Below are 21,141 nucleotides of genomic sequence, written 5' to 3'. Positions count from 1 at the left end.
ACAAATTGTGGGTTGCAAGATTATTATAGCAGATTATTGTAGAACCATTTATTAACAATTTATTAACATTTATAGGTGACTGGCCAAAGTTTGCTGATAGCTTATTACAAACTGAGAAACTCATTACTCAGTATTAATGGGTTACTAACATTTATAGCTGGATACAACATGACTTATTAGAAAGTGGGACATGGTGCCCATTGTTAATGACTTACTAACACTGTTAAGGCTGCAGACCTGGTGCCTTGGAGGGGTAATTAATTAACCACTAATAAAGTAAATAGTTACAGCTTAGATAGCTTTTATAAATGGTGCCTTATCACAAAGCAGTACCCAAGTTTGTCATAAAAACTTTAGCCTATAGATTGTTATCATTTTTTGATTAAAAAAAAAAAAGCAAGAAAGAAGAGAGAGAATATAATGATGATTAATAAGTTTTGAATGCTGCTGTTGTATTGTATGCTAACGAAATCCAAGCTGCCCACCAAAGAAAAACACCTCATGATCAAAGTGCATAATGAGTATGAATAGAATTGGCTTTTTACTATTATTCCAGTAGATTAGTCTGTTATCGCTAAAAGACGCCTCTTAAACTTTTCATATAAAACTTTTTCTCCCTGAGAAGAGCCCTTGCGCTAAAGTTTTTTTCTTCCTACAGCACGTAAAGGCGTCATTTGGGACGCTGAAGCCAGAGGCGAAGTAAGTGAAGAAATCTAACCAACCATGAGCAGAAGCGAGCGAAGGCGTGGCGCCCGGGTGGGAATATGAAACACCGACGGACTAAACTGTCAGTTTGGAGCCCAGAGGAGCTGGAGGAGAAGTAAACACACGAGCAGAACAGACTCCTGCTCCGCTGTCCCCGCCGGAAAAACTGGTAACAGCTGATACAGTTATTTGCTCGTGTACAGCTGCTTTTCAGTTTCTGCTTAACCTTAATGTTTCTCAATTTTTTTCACCTTTCAGATATCAGTCCAGCGTGTGGCATCGACGGAAAACAGCGTGCGCGTGACATAACAGAAACATGTCCCAACAGGCAGTGAACGGGGTCTCGCACCGGGGCAAGGTGCTGACTCTGGACAGCATGAACCCCAATGTGAAGCGGGTCGAGTACGCGGTTCGGGGCCCCATAGTCCAACGAGCGGTGCAGATCGAGAAGGAGCTGAAAGAGGTAAAGGACAAGTGTGGGGCTGCTACATGCCTCGGCGCACGAGGACGTAGATAAACAGATAAGCACGAGAAGAATCAAAAACAAAGTGAATGTGTCAGAGGAGCTGATGTGGCGAGTTACATAAAGTTATAAAAGACTGTGCTTGTGTTACACATACCATTTTTGGGAACAGTATCGTTTTTACTCATGAGAGTAAAATCATGTCTATAGAAAATACAAAAAAACAAATTGTGAAATCAACTCGTGTCTCTGTGGGAATGAGAGAGGATGAATGGGTAGACTGCACAGCTGTTGATCTGCTTAAACAGCTGGAATTTGACTCCAGCCAGCAGCCAAATACTGGTTGTTTTTAGCCTGAAGCTGGTGATTTTATCTTTTCTTTCTAACACCTTTGGAAAATTCCACTTTTATTAAAAACACTACAACTAAAAAAATATTAAAAGTGCCTTTCGGTGGATTTGGCACACACCAGCTACAGCGTAAAAAAAGTTATTTCCTTGCTCTGTTTCCTTGAGATATGGAAATAAATAGAAAAATAAAAAGAGAGGAAGAAGTAGGTAGCTCTGCTGAAAAAAGATGTTTGTCATGGACAGTTTTTGCTGACTGGCTGAGAGAGTGGAGGCAGGATATAGACAGTAGGTCAGCTTTTAAAAGTCCATGTCAGCTGTGGTGTGCCCGCTATGTTCTGCCTCTGCACTGCTGCGCAACACAACTCATATTACATTCTGCAGGGGGTATTATTGATCTGCCGTGCTTTCCTAAGAACAGGTTGAACAAGGGGTCCTTTAAAAGGCGTAATGCAACCCTCTGTGCAGTCATGTCCTCTTTCGAAGACACGTAAAAAAGCTGGATGGGGCGGTTCTAGCCGGCTTTGAGTACATTTCATTCTGCTCTAGCCTGAGGTGGCTGCAGGATTGCGAGAGTATATTGTGGATGGTTATTACATAAGAAGAGAGGGTGCATTCTCTGTCCTCTTTTGTCTCTCCAGCTTTGCCCACCTCCCTCCTCCCCACAGGGGAGAGAGTTCATTGGACTATCTGCAGCTGTGAGGCCCAGCAACGTCTCAGGCCTTTCTCTGTGAGGAGGCTCATTACAAGCAGACCCAGTTCTGCTGAAAGTGCTTGAGTTCTCGGTAATCCACTGGAGGAAAAACCCTCCACGTAAAAAAAAAGGAAACCAAAAACAAACCTGATGTTTAATGTTTGACTAGATTCCTGCTGTAACGCCGTAAACTTTATTTACGAATTATAGGTTTATGTTAGACAGATCAGATCCAAAGTCCAGAAGAGAGAGTGCTTTAAGACACAAACATTAGCTTAGACAAACCAGCTTTTTACAGCATATGCTAATAGTGTGTTAGGTTAACATGAGTTGCTTTTAATAGTGTGTTGACAAGTGTTTTCCCTGAGAAAACACAACTATGTGCTGAATAGCAAACAAACTAGCAAGTTTCCTGTTCCAAGTCACCTGTTAAGCAGTAACACTTGTGGCGACGCAAACAAACGCCTGAAATGTAAACTCTAGGAGTTTTCTAAGAGGTCAGGAGGGTTTGCACGGCCGCAGTCATCCCAGTCATCTGGGGTTTTGCTTCCTGTCAGATCTGTGACTGGCACACTTTTACTGATGGCTCAGCAGATTTCACGCAAGTGTGTGTGCGCTGGTGTGTTGATGACCCTTATAAATCCTTAGCCAGACATCTGGCATGACAGTGCCTGCACTGCAGTAAGCTAATTCAGGCTTAGATCTCAGTTGCCGGCAAGTCTGCATTGTCTAGGACAATAAAGGGGTGACGACAGGGCACGAGATCAGAAAAAGAATCCACACAGTGTTTTCATATAATTCCTCTATATCCTATAACTGTGCTCCCTTTCTTCTGAGTGAACTGCCAGAGGTAGGTTCATTTCAGTTGGCATCTTGTTAGAAATGGTATTAAGTTAGATAGATCACATGAGTGAAGCAGTGGTGGTTATTTTTCAATTTGCATCAGTTAGATTGAAGTAGCACAGTTCCAATTATCCTTGCGTGCCTGAACTGACTCAGAGGGAGGACAGTTTCAGATTACATCATACGACTAAGTGAAATGTGCATTCAGGATGGGCCCTATTCATCCGGGTGACCCACAGGGTTTCTTGGCCTGGTTCACTGGTCCGGGCCTGTGTAATCAGTGCCTGGTGCTGACTGAGCAGGAGAACTCAGCGCTGAGCCGGGGAAGCGACTGGCTTCTCTCTCTCCCTCCCTCCCTCCCAGGGAACAAGCAGCCTCTTTGTTGCTCAAGAACCTCGGGGACGAGGGCTAGAGAGGAAACGTGCTGCATCCAGTTATTTGGATTTCAAAGAAGCTCACGTCTGACTTAACGCTAACCCACAGGATCATGTGGGTCTTCCTCTTACCGTCATGCAAGGACACAGAAATGATAATATTGATTCAGTCTAAAGGAAATTTCTCCCTGTGTCCTTGAAGGCCTTTTGCCTGGTATTTTATCTAGGAAAACAGGGATTGAATAAACAGTATAATTTTTAAAGATATTTTAGACTCACATTGAATTATGACGCATGTGAGTATAATTTTCTTATGTTCTGAGTACTCTGTTTATTCAATGTAGGAAAGAAAGACAGGTTACTTGCATGTGGGAGAACAGGCCAATAACAAAACCAAAATGTTCCCACCGGTACAGACTTGAATGTGTCCGGGGGCGTCTGCAATCTCAGTGTTATTATTCTTCTCGATCACGATTGGACCAAAATAGTCATGTGATAATAATAATTTTGTGATTTGCATGTGAAATGAAAAATGTTATTATCATTATGTAATGTGAGCTCAGTAAAAACACAGGGTGGGGCACGTTCGAGGCAAACGTTTATTGCTCACACTGCTGTGTTGTTGTTTGACTTTTTGTGAGATTTGATTTATTCAGCAATCAGCTTTCACCTGATTTGAAAAGAGATCATAAAACTTTTTTTTTTTGTCCATACCTGTGAATGAAAGGCTAGATTTGGTGTTTGTCTGATTCAGGCATCACACTTAACTCACATAACTCACATTTAACATTTAGTTTCTTAACAGTTCAAGTAATGTTATTGGACATTTGTATTTTACACCAGCATGTAGTAAAATATAATGTCGCCAAAGCCAAAAAATCCTTATAACAATATTTATTTAAGCCTTGTTGCTCATCTGTTGTCACATTACCTGATCTGCTAAACAGCAACAGGTGCAGTATGTTATGAAAGAGCAAACAGACCTACAGGCACGAAACCAGAGCTTGCAGGATCCAATTTGGTCAAAGACATGAGGAAAAAGGACGTGCTGGCTCATTGGAGAGGAATAGCGAGTGGATTCAAGGAAGGAGTTGATGAGGAATAAAATGAAACGATCCGCGCTCATCATGCAATTTGATTAAGCCAGCAATGCTCGGCTAATACCCCAACCACAAACAGTACAGGGTGTTTGTGTCTCTGTAAGCCCCAGCAGCAGCAGCAGCAGCAGCGTCATCCTTCCCCAGGCCAGCAGCTCCAACTCTCTGCCAGGGGTCTTTATAAAACAAAAGAGTGCTAATGAGAGAAGAAGCATGCGCGGGCAATTAGGGACCAAAGGGTACATCTGTGTGACATGAATACAAGTGGCTCTGATTTGATTTGCAGGCTGAGCCATCAGGTGGTATCAACACAGAGGGCCTGTGAGGGACATTCTGAAGCTTTAGTAAAACAAAGTGTTCCTTATCGTGATAACCTTTCAGATTTGATACACAGGTGTTAAAAGAATGTCTGAGGCCCACGTCCAATATCAATAAACCAGCTGTGAAACTCAAGGTTATTAATGTAGGCAGGCGCTGTAGAGTCTTGAAGTTGTCGTGTCTCCTTCACACTTAACATGTGTAGACACATCCTCCCTGCTGAGAAGCCTGTCATTGTATGTAAGAATGAGAGTCACCAGGTTCTCACTTTTCCCACTGTGTCTATATATTCTAACCTGCTTTGTCAGTCATGCTCAGAGACTTACCTGTCCAGCAAAACTGATTCTCACATTTCTTTGTCTTTGTCCTTTTAGGGAGTCAAGAAGCCTTTCACAGAAGTCATCAAGGCAAACATAGGTGACGCCCACGCCATGGGTCAGAAACCAATCACATTTCTCAGACAGGTTGGACTACTTTGTACAGTGTTTTGCCTCAAGTCATTTGAGTGCAGAATGACTGAGATTTCAACACTGGATATGTTTTTCACCCCACCCCGTTAGGTCTTGGCTCTGTGCTCTTACCCTGAACTTCTGGAGGACAACATGTTTCCAGAGGATGCCAAGAAAAGAGCGCGGCGTATTCTGGAGTCCTGTGGAGGCCATAGCATAGGTCGGACAACTCCCCCCTCATTCCACCAACCCGCATTCACATCCCCTCCTCTCAGCACATGCGTCACTAGCTTCCCCCTTCCATTTATGTATCCGTTAATAATTAATTTGGACAGTCTGTGTCTGTGCGCTATTTAAACCAATCAATGTAGCATGTTCTGTCTGAATCAAAGTTCACTTTTGTGCACTCTAGGGGCGTACAGCGCCAGCCAGGGGATCGAGTGCATCCGTCAGGATGTGGCACGCTACATAGAGAGGAGAGACGGTGGAATCCCCTCCAGCCCCGACAACATCTACCTCTCCACCGGGGCCAGTGATGCCATAGTGGTATGGATTACACTTTCCACTGTCCCCTCCCCATAAAAAAGCACTGACAAACTTTTGGTCAGACTTCTTACACGTGTTTTGTGAGTTGATATGTCACCTGAATCCAGGATAGGTGACATACTTATGTTATGATTGACCCATGAACGTGTTCTTGATTGAACCTCTGTTAATTATATACTCACTGTACTTTGCACATCCTTGACAGCACTCCACCCATAGACCTTTGTCTACATCAATATTTTCTCTGCTTTTATCCAACCTAATCAGGCCACTGAATGACCTTAAGATACACTCAGCTGCTGCATTACAATACCTACTGTTGTCTGCAGTGTTAAGCTGTGACATTTCTGACACAGAGTGAATACATATAGGAGTGGTTGTTTGCTAAGTATATCTGCTCTGCTCTGTTACATTTTGTCCTTCACCATTTATGTCAGTCTTGTATTTTGTCTCTACGGTTACTCCTTCTCTTCAATGTACATGAACATCCTGCCAATCCATCTACATTTTCTAAAATAAATGTTTCTACTCCTTCTACCACCTTTGTCTTCCTCTTCCTCCTCCTTCTCATTCTAGACCATGCTGAAGTTGCTGGTGTGCGGCGAGGGTCGCAGCCGTACGGGAGTGATGATCTCCATCCCCCAGTACCCTCTGTACTCGGCCGCCCTGGCCGACCTGGGAGCCGTGCAGATCAGTTACTACCTGGATGAGGACAAGTGTTGGAGTCTGGATGTGGCAGAGCTCAGGAGAGCTCTCAACGCAGCCAGGCAGCACTGCAATCCTCGCGTCCTCTGCATCATCAACCCCGGAAACCCCACAGGTATGTCTGGTGTCAGTAGTTTCTACATGATTGCAGATGAAAACAGTGGCTGGAATTTTTTCATAAAAAATGAACTCATATCTCGAGTGAAAAATCTTTGGGCAGTTTAGACAAACCATATTTTGAGATTTGGTTTTCTCCGTCTGTCTGTACACAACGCTGGTTATCCTGTTCAACAGGTCAGGTGCAGAGCAGGCAGTGCATTGAAGATGTGATCCGATTTGCTAAAGAGGAGCATCTCTTCCTCATGGCTGACGAAGTAATTCACAAATGTCATTTCCTCCTTTCAAAAGTTTGTCTTAAGTCTGTCTTCAAGAACAAATTAGCAATGAATCTCGCACTGAAGAAATTTCAAGAATATTTCAAGCATGTTGCATTTCAGCTTCCACATCACTAATTGATGTCAAAGCTGGTGTTTTGTTTTTCAAAGGCTAACCACATTCTTCTTCACTGTGTGGAATGCAACCAGAATTCTGATATGTCTCAAAGTTTTGGCCCACACCCAGATCAGCACAACAACTGTGTGCTAATATTCCATCCCACTAAACAAGGGTTGACAAAACAGAAACACCTCTCAATATAATGCAGTCCGGCACAGCACCAGTTATAACTACACCTTTAACTACAGCCATAGAGACTGAGACCAAAAATATACTCCTGTATCATCCTTGTAAATGACTGAACACATTTTTAATTGACAACTTTTGTAGATACTCTGCACATTTTATTTAATTCTTATGTGTACAGATGTTGATCATTTTTCACCATTTTGATATGGCCCTTTGTATTTAAGCTGGTCTCCTGTTTTAGGTCTACCAGGACAATGTGTATGCAGAGGGCTGTAAATTTCACTCCTTCAAGAAGGTGTTGTTTGAGATGGGACCAGAGTACTCCAGCACAGTGGAGATGGCCTCCTTCCACTCCACCTCCAAATGCTACATGGGAGAGTGAGTAGCTAGACACATGTACAGTACACACAGACTAGTCTTGTATATGTAACATAGATTTTATTTTTTAGAGTTTAAAGATGGCCTGTGGAGTTTTCGACCTCTAGTAGCACTCCAGTAGCTGTTTATTTATTAGTGGGTCACTGTTCTGTTTATCACATGCACCCACACCTGGGTGTCACAATACACAGCCCTGCCAATGGTTTATTACTATTACACTGATCTGGAGGTGGCAATAGTGTGCTGAGAAATGTAGCAGTTATCAGTAAATGCCTGAAGCTAGGGTTGATTTCATCTGTAATTTGTGATTATAAGCTTCATAAATAAATTACTAGCATTACAGAATAAACCACTGACAGATGACTGTTTTTGTTTGAATCAATACTGGAGGCTCCAGTAGAAGAAGTAAAAAGGAAAGAGTGGAGTAAGGTCAAATTTGAGTCTTTTTTGTAGAATGTAAAGAATGTAAACACAACTGACAACACATCTAATGAAGAGAAATACAGCGCATTTAAAGAAAGAAAGAAATTTAAAGAAAGAATAGTAGTATAAAAATAGTATAAAAACTACAGGGATACACAGTGCAATAGTTAGGTAAGTGTGTATAAAAATTTTTTTTTGCACTTGTGTAATATTTATGTAAGAAAAGAAGAAAAGATCCTAACCAAAAGTGCAGTGTCCTCATATTCCCAAGCAAAGTGGGATAGTGACAGATATAATAGTATATAATACAAAATATAGTAATATATACAGCATATCAATATTTCTAATATGCACTTGTGTATTGCTGTGCATAGGTAAAATAACTATATGAATTTATTTTTTGCACATGCATAATAGATGTAAAATAAATGTACATCACCTACACCAAGAGTGTACTTGGTGTTTGACTTTCCTCTCCTCTCTTTGTTTTTGACAGGTGTGGATTCCGTGGAGGCTACATGGAGGTGATTAACATGGATCCTGAGGTGAAGGCCCAACTCACCAAACTGGTGTCGGTGCGTCTGTGTCCCCCCGTTCCCGGACAGGCTCTCCTGGACCTGGTGGTCAACCCACCACAGCCCGATGAACCCTCCTACACCACATTTATGAAGGTCTGAAAAACACACAAAGAACAACAGCCAGCATGCATCCTGCCAATGCTCTGAGTGTATGCAAACACAGAATTTACTTATGTAAATACTCGTAAATACCATGACACACAATCTATGCACACAAAGACTGTACTGAGCGTGATTAAGTTACAGGTCCTCACACAACAGTCAGGGCAGTGTGAATAATCAGCTTTTGAATGCTGAAAATGCTATTACATGTGTTTAGCTGTTGCATTCTAACATATATTAAAGATGCTTTGTTACATCTTCATTAGTAAGAAAAAGGTTTGAGCTCTGCCAAAAGGATCATATGCATTATGCATGCTTACAAATAAACATTAAAATAAAATCAAATCTAAATAATGACTGTATGAATACTTTCATGACTGACCTGGCAAAGGATTTCAGCCTATGTTCTAACCCAGTGCATCCAAAGTAGGAAATCACATCCAGAGTCATCTTCCATTGTGTTTGGTAGATATGTACTGCTCCTTTCCACCTTTAAAGGGTGTGTGAGGTTACATTGGAACGAGGAAATACAAAGCACTCTTTGCAGTTGAGTAGTGTTACTGGGATGGGGTGAGTGTGTTGGTATGCTGCATTTTGTCCTACCTCTATTGGCCACAAGGGGGTGAAAATACTAATACAGAATTGAGCATCATAGGGCATGAGAAACACACATTACAAACACAATTGAAGTTATACGGATGATATACCATGAACTATGCACCACTGTATCAGTTTACTGTTGATATCTAACTTGATGGCCTTTTGTTAACTATCTAGTGATAAACTCGGAAAATGTTTCACTTAAGTAGAAGTTGATCTTTAACTTGTATGATTTGGGGAGGAGGTGTGGGTTTATCTTCGCCTTAGAGCCCCCCCATCTCTCTGAGTATCCCTAACCTGAACTGAGACACACATCGCAAGTTTGCTTTTTGTATATTGTCATAGGTTTGAGTTCACGTAATCATTCACCCTTGACAGTTTTTCTTTTTGTTTCCCTCTCCAGGAGCGGACAGCAGTGTTGGCAGCTCTGGCAGAGAAGGCCAGGCTAACAGAAGAGACCTTCAACACAGTACCTGGTATCACATGTAACCCGGTCCAGGGGGCCATGTACACCTTCCCCCGCATCACTCTACCTCAAAAGGCCATCGACAAGGCCAAGGCATGCTCTACACACACTCTACATCACTCTGCATTATTCGTCTTTGTAGCCAGGTACATGTACAAATGTGTATATGTGTATGTCCACAGGAGGAAGGCCAGGTCCCAGACATGTACTACTGTATGAGGCTGCTGGAGGAGGAAGGGATCTGTCTGGTGCCAGGTAGCGGCTTTGGGCAGAGAGAAGGAACCTTCCACTTCAGGTTGGTACACTGACTCAGGCAGATTTTAAACCTGGCAAAAAATGTTTTGGAGTATCCTCAAAAAACAAAAATCACCTTTGACGGTATTGCCATCAGCCCACATCTCTGTCTCTCTCTGTTCAGGATGACCATCTTGCCACCCACAGAGAAGCTGAAGGTTGTGCTGCAGAAGATCCGCGAGTTCCACCTGCGGTTCACGCAAGAGTTCTCGTAACGATCCTCCACCCTGAACTGCATCTCAAGAACCAACTCGTTCAGTGCCAGTATCTTCAAGTGCCTTTGTGTGAATGAGGCAGCAAGTCTTCAACATCAACTCCCGCAATACCCACGTCTCACCTCAAAGCGGTGTTAACACTAGACCAGATTTGTAAAGATATTTTGGAGGAAGTTTGAACATTTCCTTTAGATAGTGAAAAGAGATTTCCTGCTCATATGTACATACAAACATATGAAGATGTAATGATGTTCAGTACATGATGCACTTTCCCAAAGTATTACCCGGCCAGGTTTGTAATGTTCAGAAGGTGTTTTAGATGTTATTATCTATAAAGTTATTCTATAGAGTTAAGATTTTTCCAATGTCCTTGTCACAGATGCTGCTGCAGGTGCATCTCTCTGCTGCCAAGACTTTTACAGCCGAAATAGTTAGTATTAATTTACTAACATGTTAAGTGATTACTTGATTAACCTGACTGGCTGTAGAGGATGCACCATATTGAGAATGACCGAGTACTGCCAGGGCAATCCTTGTGTTTTAAAACCAGTCTCAGAATGTAGCCATTTGTATTACTAATTGTTTAAATTGTTCTTAAACATGATTAAACACTTGAATTTCTACAACACTTGTTTTCTGAAATGTAGTCAGTGCTGGTTTTTACATTTGAAGTATTTGAAAAATATCCTCCAGCTTGGCATATTGTGGCCTTCTCAAAGGACAGCTGAAGTAATAAACCCATTGCATCCACGACACTATGAAACTATAACTTCCATTTTTACTCGCCAGTGACCAACAGTGTGACCGAGAAGCCCCAACATCAACAGAGGACTGTTTGGTTTGTTTGCGTTTGACGTCAGCGAGATGCGACCGGAGGGCAAGATTCTCCACGTGCATATCGTCATCACAGTTTGCCTACGGTCAGCGTTTGCTCAAATCGAACAAACCGAGGGAGCGCCAGAGGCGTTTATCGAGTACTAAAAATGTTGTTATTAAGGAAGGAGAAGCAAGAAACTGGCTGAAAAATGGCTTCCAGCTTTCAAGTGCGACGGGAAGAGCGAAGTCGCATAGGCCTGCTGCTTCTGTGTACAGTGAGCACCTCAAGAAGTAACGTAACATGCAACTTTGTCCGCTTACTTCAGCTGTTTTTTTACTTAATAGTTGACTTGTTTACATTGTTTGTGTCGTGCTTTGTTATATTGTTTGAGAGAACTATAGGTAATTGCACACCTGTGGACGCAGCCGTCACTAATATTAATGTAGTTCCTCAGGGTTCCGCAGGAGGAGCTCTTCCTCCACTGTTGGATAAATTAATATTTCAGTCAATCAATCAATTATTCAGTCCTGAGAAGATCAGTACAGACACACAGGTGGTGCAGAGGCCGTAAGGTGTAAGCTTGAAAGTAAGGATTCAGCACAGGGGTTAGGATACTAGTCAATATTAAAGCTGTTGAACTGATACTGTTACCTACAGTACTGACCCACTCCATAGTTTCTAAATTCAGCACCAAATATTAACTACATTTTTTGCTTTTTGTTTCTGTGTACTGTTTACAGTAACAGATGCCAGAGGAGAAGAGAGAAGGTGATGAGTCCAGAGCACGAGGGCTTCTCCTGTGTGGACAGTGGTCTCTGGCTGCATCGTATGTGGCCACACATAGGAGCCTCCCATGATGGCTGACCAGAGAGACCAGAGATTCAGCCTCATCAACAATGGAGATGCTGTTTCACCAGACAGGTGCCATGCTGACTACTTGCACATCCAGGCACAGCTTCACGTTGTGGGTGCTGAGTGTTGAGACGTGGTGTGGAACAATACTGACATTTTCATTTAAAGAATTTTGTGATGATGTGAGATTTTTTTTTCAGTAAGTTACAAAATAACATGTTGACATGTAATATGACAAAAGCTCACGTTAGATCAGGCACTAAATCCAGTCATATTTAGCAAATGGATTAATGACTAAAATGAATGTATCAGATGTCTATTGAGAAGATTTAATAATACAACAAAGGTATGAGTGTTTTCTTATTCTTATTAGAACAGTGTACAACTATACATGAGATTTAACTTCATGTAAGTCCAAACGTTTCAGGCTTGGGGCTAAATTCAGTCAGTGGTACTGTGGCATAGGGCAGAGCTTTGGCTTTTATGTCTTCCTGTGTTTCTGCTCATGTAATTGTGAACAACTAGATCAACTCTCCATTCATCCAGTCCAATTTATTACAGGTAATTTGGTGTTTGCTTTTAGCTGAAAATTGGACTCTGCAGTACCTTTTGATTGATTTCAGCCTTTAGGATACATATAAAATTCACTAAAACACAATGTATTGTTACAGTGCTGTTGTTCTGTTAGTATTGTCGTAACCTGACTCATTAACCATTACAAAAGACAAGGAGAGACACTGTTTTAAACTGAAACATTGTACAGGTTTATTGCTGAAACAATAAAAATATACTGATTGTTATCAGGTGTGTTAGTGTCAGCTGTGTGTCACTTAACTATTTACTTGATTACTTATTATACTCTTTTACAGATTCATTTATTTGATTACAAAATTACTTTTGTTGAATTAAGTACTTAATTTACTTCATTACCCTAAGTAATCTATTACTTAATTATGCAGTTACAATGCTTAATTGATTACCCAGTTGCTCCACATACTCAAGTACTCTATGTAATCTATTACTTAATTACTTAGTTACTTCAATTACTCGATTACTCAATTGCTACAATTACCCGGGTACCCTAGGTAATCTATTACTTAATTACTCAGTTACTCCAATTACTCGATTACTCGTGCTAATTACTCGGATAGTATCTATTACTCAGTTACTACTACCTACATTTACTCGGATACCCTAGGTAATCTATTACTTAATTACTCAGTTACTCCAATTACGATTACTCAGTTGCTACATTTACTCGGATACCCGAGGTAATCTATTACTTAATTACTCAGTTACTCCAATTACTAGTTATTTACTCATTCTATCTTATTTACTCGATTACCTCTAGTAATCTATTACTTAATTACTCAGTTACTCCATTACTCGATTACTCAGTTGCTACATTTACTCGGATACTCGAGGTAATCTATTACTTAATTACTCAGTTACTCCAACTACTTAAGTATTTAATTTACTCGATTACTTAATTGCTGAATCACTCAAATCTTTATTTACTCGATTACCCTCTGTAATCTATTACTTAATTACTCAGTTACTCCAATTACTCGATTACTCAGTTGCTACATTTACTCGGATACCCGAGGTAATCTATTACTTAATTACTCAGTTACTCCAACTACTTAAGTATTTAATTTACTCGATTACTTAATTGCTGAATCACTCAAATCTTTATTTACTCGATTACCCTCTGTAATCTATTACTTAATTACTCAGTTACTCCAATTACTCGATTACTCAGTTGCTACATTTACTCGGATACCCGAGGTAATCTATTACTTAATTACTCAGTTACTCCAACTACTTAAGTATTTAATTTACTCGATTACTTAATTGCTGAATCACTCAAATCTTTATTTACTCGATTACCCTCTGTAATCTATTACTTAATTACTCAGTTACTCCAATTACTTGATTACTCAGTTGCTACATTTACTCGGATACCCTAGGTAATCTATTACTTAATTACTCAGTTACTTAAATTACTCTATTACTCAGTTTCTGTACTTATTCGATTACCCTCTGTAATCTATTACTTAATTATTCAGTTACTCCAATTACTCGATTACTCGGTTGCTACATTTACTTGAATACCCTAGGTAATATATTACTTAATTACTCAGTTACTTAAATTACTCTATTACTCAGTTGCTGTACTTATTCGATTACCCTCTGTAATCTATTACTTAATTATTCAGTTACTCCAATTACTCGATTACTCGGTTGCTACATTTACTTGAATACCCTGGGTAACCTAATACTTAATTATTCAGTTACTCCAATTACTCGATTAATTAGTTGCTACATTTACTCGGATTCCCTAGGTAACCTATTACTTAATTACTCAGTTACCTAAATTACTCTATTACTCAGTTGCTGTACTTACTCAAGTATTGTACGTAATCTATTACTTAATTAATCAGTTACTCCAATTACTCTATTACTCAGTTGATGCACTTACTCGAGTACACTTGGAAATCTATTACTTAATTACTCAGTTACTCCACCTACTCAAGTACTCTATGTAATAGTTTACTTTTGTACTGGATTACTTATTTACTCAACTACTCAATTCACAGCACTTTTTTTAGTTGATTACTTAATTACTTGGCTGCTTAATTAACTCGATTACTTTATGTACTTGATTACTGAGTTACTCAACTACTCTTTTTACTTGAGTACTTTATTTACTCGATTACTTTATTACTGTACTTTTTACTTAACTGCTTTATTTACTTTGGCACCTATTTTCAGAAAGAGAAGATAGTTCGTGAAAAAAATAATGGGACAGATGTGGTATTCAGTGGCTTTACTGTGTGTATGGAGCAACAGTAACTTAAAGTCACAGTATCCCAAAATAACAAAATGACTTACATTACATTCTTACAATACTTAACTAATTTACTCAGTTAATGGGACATACAGTGTGTTTGACATAAAGACTGCACAGTGAGGGCTGTCAGCTGTAGAATCACCCATCAAGGTCTCTGCACCCAAGTTCATCTCCTCTCCAGATTTGAAGACAGAGGATGGTTTCTGAAAAAATAAACAGATCTGGTATTCAGTGACTTCACTGTGCGTAGAATGTGCAAGGAAACAAACACAGTACTACGCTGAAATCACTGTATCGCAAAATAACAAAATGATAGATAAGCTTCTTTTAGCTAAACCGGTCGACCAGCAATATCCCAAAAAATGCCATTCGGCATAAACAAAATCAACAACTAACAGACAAGTTAGATTAACATTATCAGAAAAGTAACGGTTTCAATCCCTGAGGAACAACGTTGACACTGAACTCCGATCAAGGTGTGTCCTCGCTGTCCACTGCAGCATTGGCATTTAGCATTGGTTTGGAGTCAACGCTGGGTCAAACTGAGTAAGAAGACACCTCTGGATCCGCAGAAAATATCCAAATTATCCCCAACTTACCTCACCGTCCACACATATGCCGTTACTGTACAGTTCCCTCAAACAATACAACGAGGCACAACACAAACGACGTAAAACAAACCAACTAAGGAGAAAACACCGCTACAAGTGAGCGGATGAAGTTGCATCCTGCAGAATAGTTTGTCCTTTGTCAAAAACATCAACTTTAATGCTACAAAGGAGCCTAACTAAACAGCTAACAACACAAACATATCCACACAAGCTACATTACCCTCAGAGATAATTAACCGCAGGTGAGGTAATTTTAGACGGGCATTTCCGGGGTATCTGTCCAATCACAAACAAGAAGTGTTGTCCCGCCCCCTTTACCTAATCTGAACTCCTAGAATATTTTGTTTTGTGAGATGAACTCTCTTTCTGGAGTCCATTTCACAAATACTGGGATTTTATCCGCAAAACAGAATTTTCCATGAGTTGAATTTTGGTATAGGGACATATAGAAATAAAAAACTTTCACACTCACATTCAATCAGTTATAGTTCATTCTTGTATTTTAACACGCTCGAATTTGGGTGCTTCTACTTAATCGGTGTGTGGGGGAGCCTACATATACCTACAATCACTTCAGGAGAAAATCAACTTCCCCAGTCAACCTCTCTTGAATGAATGTAGGTAATAAGTAACAGTGATTGAACTGTCTTAAGAAATAATATTGATTTGTGGTGAAATAATATATTCATTTAATGTATTTGCCTTAGTGCTCACAAGATGACAGTATTAGAGGCAGCAGGCATTAACTTCTCATATTATATATCTGTATGTGTATATATGTATGTGTGTATGCATGTATGTGTGTGTGTGTGTGTCTGTGTGTAGTTCTTAAATTGTTAAACTGTGTTTCAAAACTAGCTTTGAATTTCTAAAACATTTGTTTTCTGAAATGTATTCAGTATTTGAATTTACAGCAACAAAGAGTCAAATCTGAGTGTTGGCTCACAAAGCCGCCATCATTTTGAGTTTTATTTAAAAAGACTTAAATCTTCAACAGTGCTTACATGCTTTTAGAAACAGAAGAAAGCTGAATCTCTTGGAATGAACAGAAACTAAAACGATGATTGAACATGGTAATCATCACCGCAACTCAGTAACACCGTTAAACTCCGCTGCTTTCCCCTCCCTTCCCTCAGCGTCCTCTAAGACTCTGCCCCGAGCACGGTAAGAGTTCTTAGCTACTAGTCAAGAGAGAAAGTTTCAAAGTTCATCTCTCTTCTGTGATAGCTTTGTGGCGTGCTTTTCCAAGAACTTGCTTAACCCTTCTACTGTTCTATCTCCGCCTTCAAGTTTGACGGGGCTGTGCTTGCTGTTGCTTGGGGCGAAGTATATTGTGGGGAAGCCTTCCACTTTGTAGCTCTCGTTTGGCACATCGTTGGCAGTGGCGTCCATCTTGGCGATCACCAGGTTCTTCTCCCCCTTGTACTTTTTGCCCAGAGCCAAGTAATCAGGCTCTAGTTTCTTACAGTGGCCACACCAGGGAGCATAAAACTCAATGAGGACGTCCTTCTCTGTATCCATGACGACCTCGTCAAAGGTTTTTCCTACCACAACCTTAACTGGTCCTTTGTTGTTCTTTGGCACTGGCTGGGACTTGATGATAGGTTTCAGCTTTCCTGTAGAAAAGTAAGAATTAGTATACATACAAATCCAAGAAAGATTATTATTTAGATTTTTATAAGCTGCAATAGAGTGAAACTCCTAAAGTGACAAAATATGCCTCTTTTACATGATCCCATCCTTCAAAATCACTGCGGTAAAACACACAACTCAACACTCACCTTTCTTAAAAGCCATAACAAATTCTTCCAGCACCTCAGAGTCAAACTCCTCGGGCTCCATGGCAAATTTTTTGCCTCCATCTGCCAGAATTCCTACGTTAACTTCCTCTCCGCTCTCGCTCAGGCCCAGGCTCTTCAGCTCCTCAGCGTAGTCTTCCTCATCAGCAATGGCAAATGTGTACTCTGGGAAGTCTTTGGCCACCTCGAGCACCTTAGACCTCCAGAACTGTGTTGCTAAAAATGAATTATAAATGCAATAAAGAGCTTTATTGAATTGTCGACAGGTGCTGTTGGTTGATAAGAAAGTGTTACTGGGCTGGAACGTGAATGTAAATGTGTACTAAAATCTCTGTTCTAAATTTTAAACAATTAAAAATGCTGAATAGGTGTATTAACATTCAAAATCCCTGAGACAGACCAGGCCACATAAACAGCATCTTCAAAACTCACCTTTTCTGTAGTCAAAGCTGAAGTCAACTCCGTAATACACAACTACCAGGGGTCGTTTGGTGTAGCGCTTAGCGTCATTGCTTGGTTTCCTGTGGCCCACCAGAGGAATCACATGCTTTTTGAAGAAATCCTGCACTTCTGTCACTGATGTAGAGTCCTGTGCAATAAAAAAGAAAGTTGTTGCATTCAAATGTCAGTTTCTAGAGTTGGAAAATGCAGTGCTTAAAAGCAAGAATGGATGTTGTCGAGTGAAACCTTGTATTGCTGACTGTAACATTAAAACTGAAAGAAAGCCAGTTAGTTTCATACCCAGTGAAACCAATTAAAATTCAACTGATTTAAAAAAAAAAAAAAGGGGGGGGGGGGGGGGGGGTGCAGTACCTTCACTGTGAGTGTGTGTGACGCTGGCTCATACTTGGAACGGAATTTTTCAGGCTGAACAATGACGATCTGACCAGGTGACGCTTTGAGCAGTTTGGCCACTTCAGAGCTGAAGGAGTGACGGAAGGTGAAGTCTTCCCTCAGTGCATTACCTGCCGGACAGACGAGCAACAGTGAGAATAACATCCACAGGTCTATTTGACTGAATATCAACAAAAAGAGTTTGGAGCTTTGACAGAAACATAAAGGTGATTTAATGCTCACTGCGATGGATTATCCATCACTGGAACTACTTACAAGCCTCAATGTAGATCTCATAGCCTGCGTCCTGTTCACTGGAGAACACGCCGACTATGACGGCATCATCGCCATCCTTGATGAGCTCCTGCACCTGTTTTGCTGCCTGCACCTGTTTGGAGGGAGGTCCTGCTTGCTCACCCATGTACTCAACGATGCCTAAAGTGAAAGTCAAAGAGGCTGGATCAGGTGATGGATGAACAGAAGAGAAGTGTGCACACAGATCCACATGAATGCACAGATAGGCACACCACAACACCATCAGTGACCTACCGTACTTCTCTCTGGGTCCGTTGTAGTCGAACACCTTGCCCTTCCTGAAGATCTTGAGGGTGGGATAGCCGGTGACTCCAAAGCGTGTGGCGATCTCGTTTTCCACGGTGGCGTCCACCTTGGCCAGAGGAATGGGAGGAGTGCGCTGGCTCAGCTCCTTAGCTGCTTTCTCGTACTCTGGAGCCAAACGCTTACAGTGTCCACACCTTGACGTCAGTTATAAACAGGGAAATAATGAGGATTGTTTTATTAGTATTCAGAGCGGCTATTAAAAAGCTCAACTATCACTCTCACAGTGCATCATCTGACATGTACAGTTTATGTGTTTCAAAAATGACAGTATGCTGACTGACCATGGGGCGTAGAACTCCACCAGGATGATGTCTGCATTGTTAACAGTCTCATCAAAGTTGTCTTTGGTCAGCACCAGTGTCGCCTCAGGAGGGGGCTTCCAATCTGGCTGAGCCACTTCTTTCACTCTCTCCACAATGGCTGCAACAAACAGACATTCACCATATCAGAGCTAATTCTTTTTTAAAAGGACATGCTTGTGTTGAAACGTTGCAAAGATGGTTGAACTGAACGAACTGCTCCTACCCTTCTGCGTCCTTTCTCCGTCGTAGTCCACCGGCTCCCCGTTTTTAAGGATCTTGATGGTGGGATAGCCCGACACTTCGAACCTGCTCGCTAACTCACTGGCTACTGTTGCATCCACTTTGGCCACAGGTATAGGAGGGTTGTTCTCCTTAAGGGCCTGGGCGATTTTTTCATACTCTGGGGCAAACTGTTTGCAATGGCCACACCTAAAAGGACAACAAATACAGTAATATTGGAAGGGTTGCAAGGATGTGAAAAGAAAGAGGCATGCTGCAGAGAATTTGCATAGGAAATGGACAGGACGCTGAAAATTTCTCAGTTTCTTCTGTTCCTCTGCTGTGTTCTATTAAGTTTTGACTCAAGATTCTCAACACATTTCAACTGTAACCCAGTTTAAAATTCAATTATACTGAATAAACTAACAAGGTTAAAGCAATTTTCTTTAAAAGAGAAATAGCAAACATACCATGGAGCATAGAATTCAACTAATACTGTGTCTTTTCCTTCCATGAAAGTCTCGAAGTTGTTGTCATTGAGAATCAGCACCCCGTTCTCCTCTTTCACCTCTGTGTCATCATCTTCATCCTCGTCCTCCTCATCATCACTGTCGTCCTCATCAGCCTCCTCCTTCTCCTCTGGTTCATCTTACACACAAACAGGAAAAGAGTCAGTTTGATGTCAGTAGGACTATAAATGTTACTGCGGCCAAAAAGCTGCTTGTTTAACTCCTTACAGATTAGAGAAACAGGGCAGGTGTGGACATAACATGTAGCTGGTGATAGCAAACACATCCAGTGTAGCTGAGGGCTGTGCCCGTACAGTCACTATGTTGCACACTGACAATGTGTAACTAAAACAGGACTAACTCACTTCATGTTTTGGATGGAGCTTAACGTTATTCTAACAGTCAGGGGCCATGTAATTGCATGTTAGTGTGTGTGGCAGCACTGTTGACATTAGCTGACCTGTTAGCTAGCATGCTAGCAGAGTATCTACAGTAACTTAGCTAGCTAGTTAACGTGAATATAACTTGCAGGAAACACAAAATAGCTGCATTACAGCTTTACCTAAATAACTCATTCAGCTGTAATAACATATCACACAAGGTTGTAAAATAGCTCAGGCTTACCATCTTCACATCTGCTGACAGTTGCAAAGAATGCAACGCCGAGCAGCACAATCAGCAGCAGTGCAACCTTCCTCATTGTTCACAGATGATGCGGCCACGTACTAACGACGTGCTTCTTCGAAGTAGCCGGCTAATTAACTTAGCTAATAACGCTGATGAATGTCATCAAAAATACTGTCAGCTGCACAGACCCGTTGCCCGGATCAATACTGATGTGTGTGTAGGCACGGCTGGCTCGTGGTTTCATACAAACTAATCACTTCTGAAATCACACACGCCGCCTCCTCCGTCTGGAACTTGTCTGACTTGCCACGTTGTGATTGGTTCTCATCATCGACTCTTCTCCAATCACAAGTCGCCACTCAATTCCTCAGCCTCATACGTTGGAAGATGCTATTGGGTACTTCTATTTAACGTTTCCCTCTATGACTTCTGCTTGTAAATAAGGATCGGATACATGGATATGGGCCAGTGGGTTAGAAAGGTAAATATTAGGAGAGTAAATCAATATGTTTAGAGGATGACATTGCTTCCTTTGTGCTGGACCATATCTCAGAAGAAACAGAAGATTTAAAAACTTAGTTGCTAACAAATTAATGCTTTGCAAAACGCTTGAATAAGAATACACACAAATATATTTTTGATTGTCAGATTGCAGGTCCAGAGTTTTAGGTATTAGATCCCTTTAGATGATGTGCATCCTCTGACCATGGTAGTGAGCTCTTATGAAATCAGGATGGACTCTTCCCATGGAGTGTTTAGCATTCTACAAATGATGACTGCAGAGAATCTGAGCAAAAAAAACCCAAAAACTTTCA

The 21,141-nt window shown here is 40.9% G+C and overlaps 2 protein-coding genes across 2 annotated transcripts; one reads left to right on the top strand and one right to left on the bottom strand.

The window, feature by feature from the left end:
* The first annotated feature begins 708 nt into the window (after nt 1–708).
* si:ch211-217a12.1 (alanine aminotransferase 2-like) lies at nt 709–10,909 on the top strand. The gene is made up of 12 exons (XM_018693109.2): nt 709–874; nt 964–1,168; nt 5,216–5,305; nt 5,402–5,510; nt 5,703–5,836; nt 6,413–6,656; nt 6,836–6,915; nt 7,467–7,603; nt 8,523–8,697; nt 9,710–9,865; nt 9,955–10,067; nt 10,191–10,909. Exons 2-12 carry the CDS (start codon nt 1,022–1,024, stop codon nt 10,279–10,281), a joined length of 1,476 nt encoding a protein of 491 aa, XP_018548625.1. The 5' UTR covers nt 709–874; nt 964–1,021; the 3' UTR covers nt 10,282–10,909.
* Nucleotides 10,910–16,346: 5,437 nt separating this feature from the next.
* pdia4 (protein disulfide isomerase family A, member 4) lies at nt 16,347–20,617 on the bottom strand. Its single transcript, XM_018693112.2, has 10 exons — nt 20,324–20,617; nt 19,661–19,838; nt 19,195–19,400; nt 18,951–19,089; nt 18,598–18,803; nt 18,325–18,483; nt 18,028–18,179; nt 17,647–17,803; nt 17,197–17,430; nt 16,347–17,031 (listed from the first exon to the last, which is right to left on the bottom strand). Exons 1-10 carry the CDS (start codon nt 20,397–20,399, stop codon nt 16,616–16,618), a joined length of 1,923 nt encoding a protein of 640 aa, XP_018548628.1. The 5' UTR covers nt 20,400–20,617; the 3' UTR covers nt 16,347–16,615.
* Between the last annotated feature and the right edge of the window lie 524 nt (nt 20,618–21,141).

Source organism: Lates calcarifer, linkage group LG24 (genome assembly GCF_001640805.2).
Source record: "Lates calcarifer isolate ASB-BC8 linkage group LG24, TLL_Latcal_v3, whole genome shotgun sequence".
NCBI lineage: Eukaryota > Metazoa > Chordata > Actinopteri > Centropomidae > Lates > Lates calcarifer.
This window is presented reverse-complemented; position numbering and strand designations above follow the sequence as displayed.

Bases quoted from the DNA above. Each gene is read 5' to 3' on its own strand.
- si:ch211-217a12.1 (XM_018693109.2), top strand. From the start codon at position 1,022: ATGTCCCAACAGGCAGTGAACGGGGTCTCGCACCGGGGCAAGGTGCTG. The intron at 6,657-6,835 runs GTATGTCTGGTG...CCTGTTCAACAG, and splicing joins CAACCCCGGAAACCCCACAG to GTCAGGTGCAGAGCAGGCAG. The intron at 8,698-9,709 runs GTCTGAAAAACA...TTCCCTCTCCAG, and splicing joins CCTACACCACATTTATGAAG to GAGCGGACAGCAGTGTTGGC.
- pdia4 (XM_018693112.2), bottom strand. From the start codon at position 20,399: ATGAGGAAGGTTGCACTGCTGCTGATTGTGCTGCTCGGCGTTGCATTC. The intron at 19,090-19,194 runs GTAGGAGCAGTT...TGTTTGTTGCAG, and splicing joins CGGAGAAAGGACGCAGAAGG to CCATTGTGGAGAGAGTGAAA. The intron at 17,032-17,196 runs GTGAGTGTTGAG...ACTTTTCTACAG, and splicing joins TGTTATGGCTTTTAAGAAAG to GAAAGCTGAAACCTATCATC.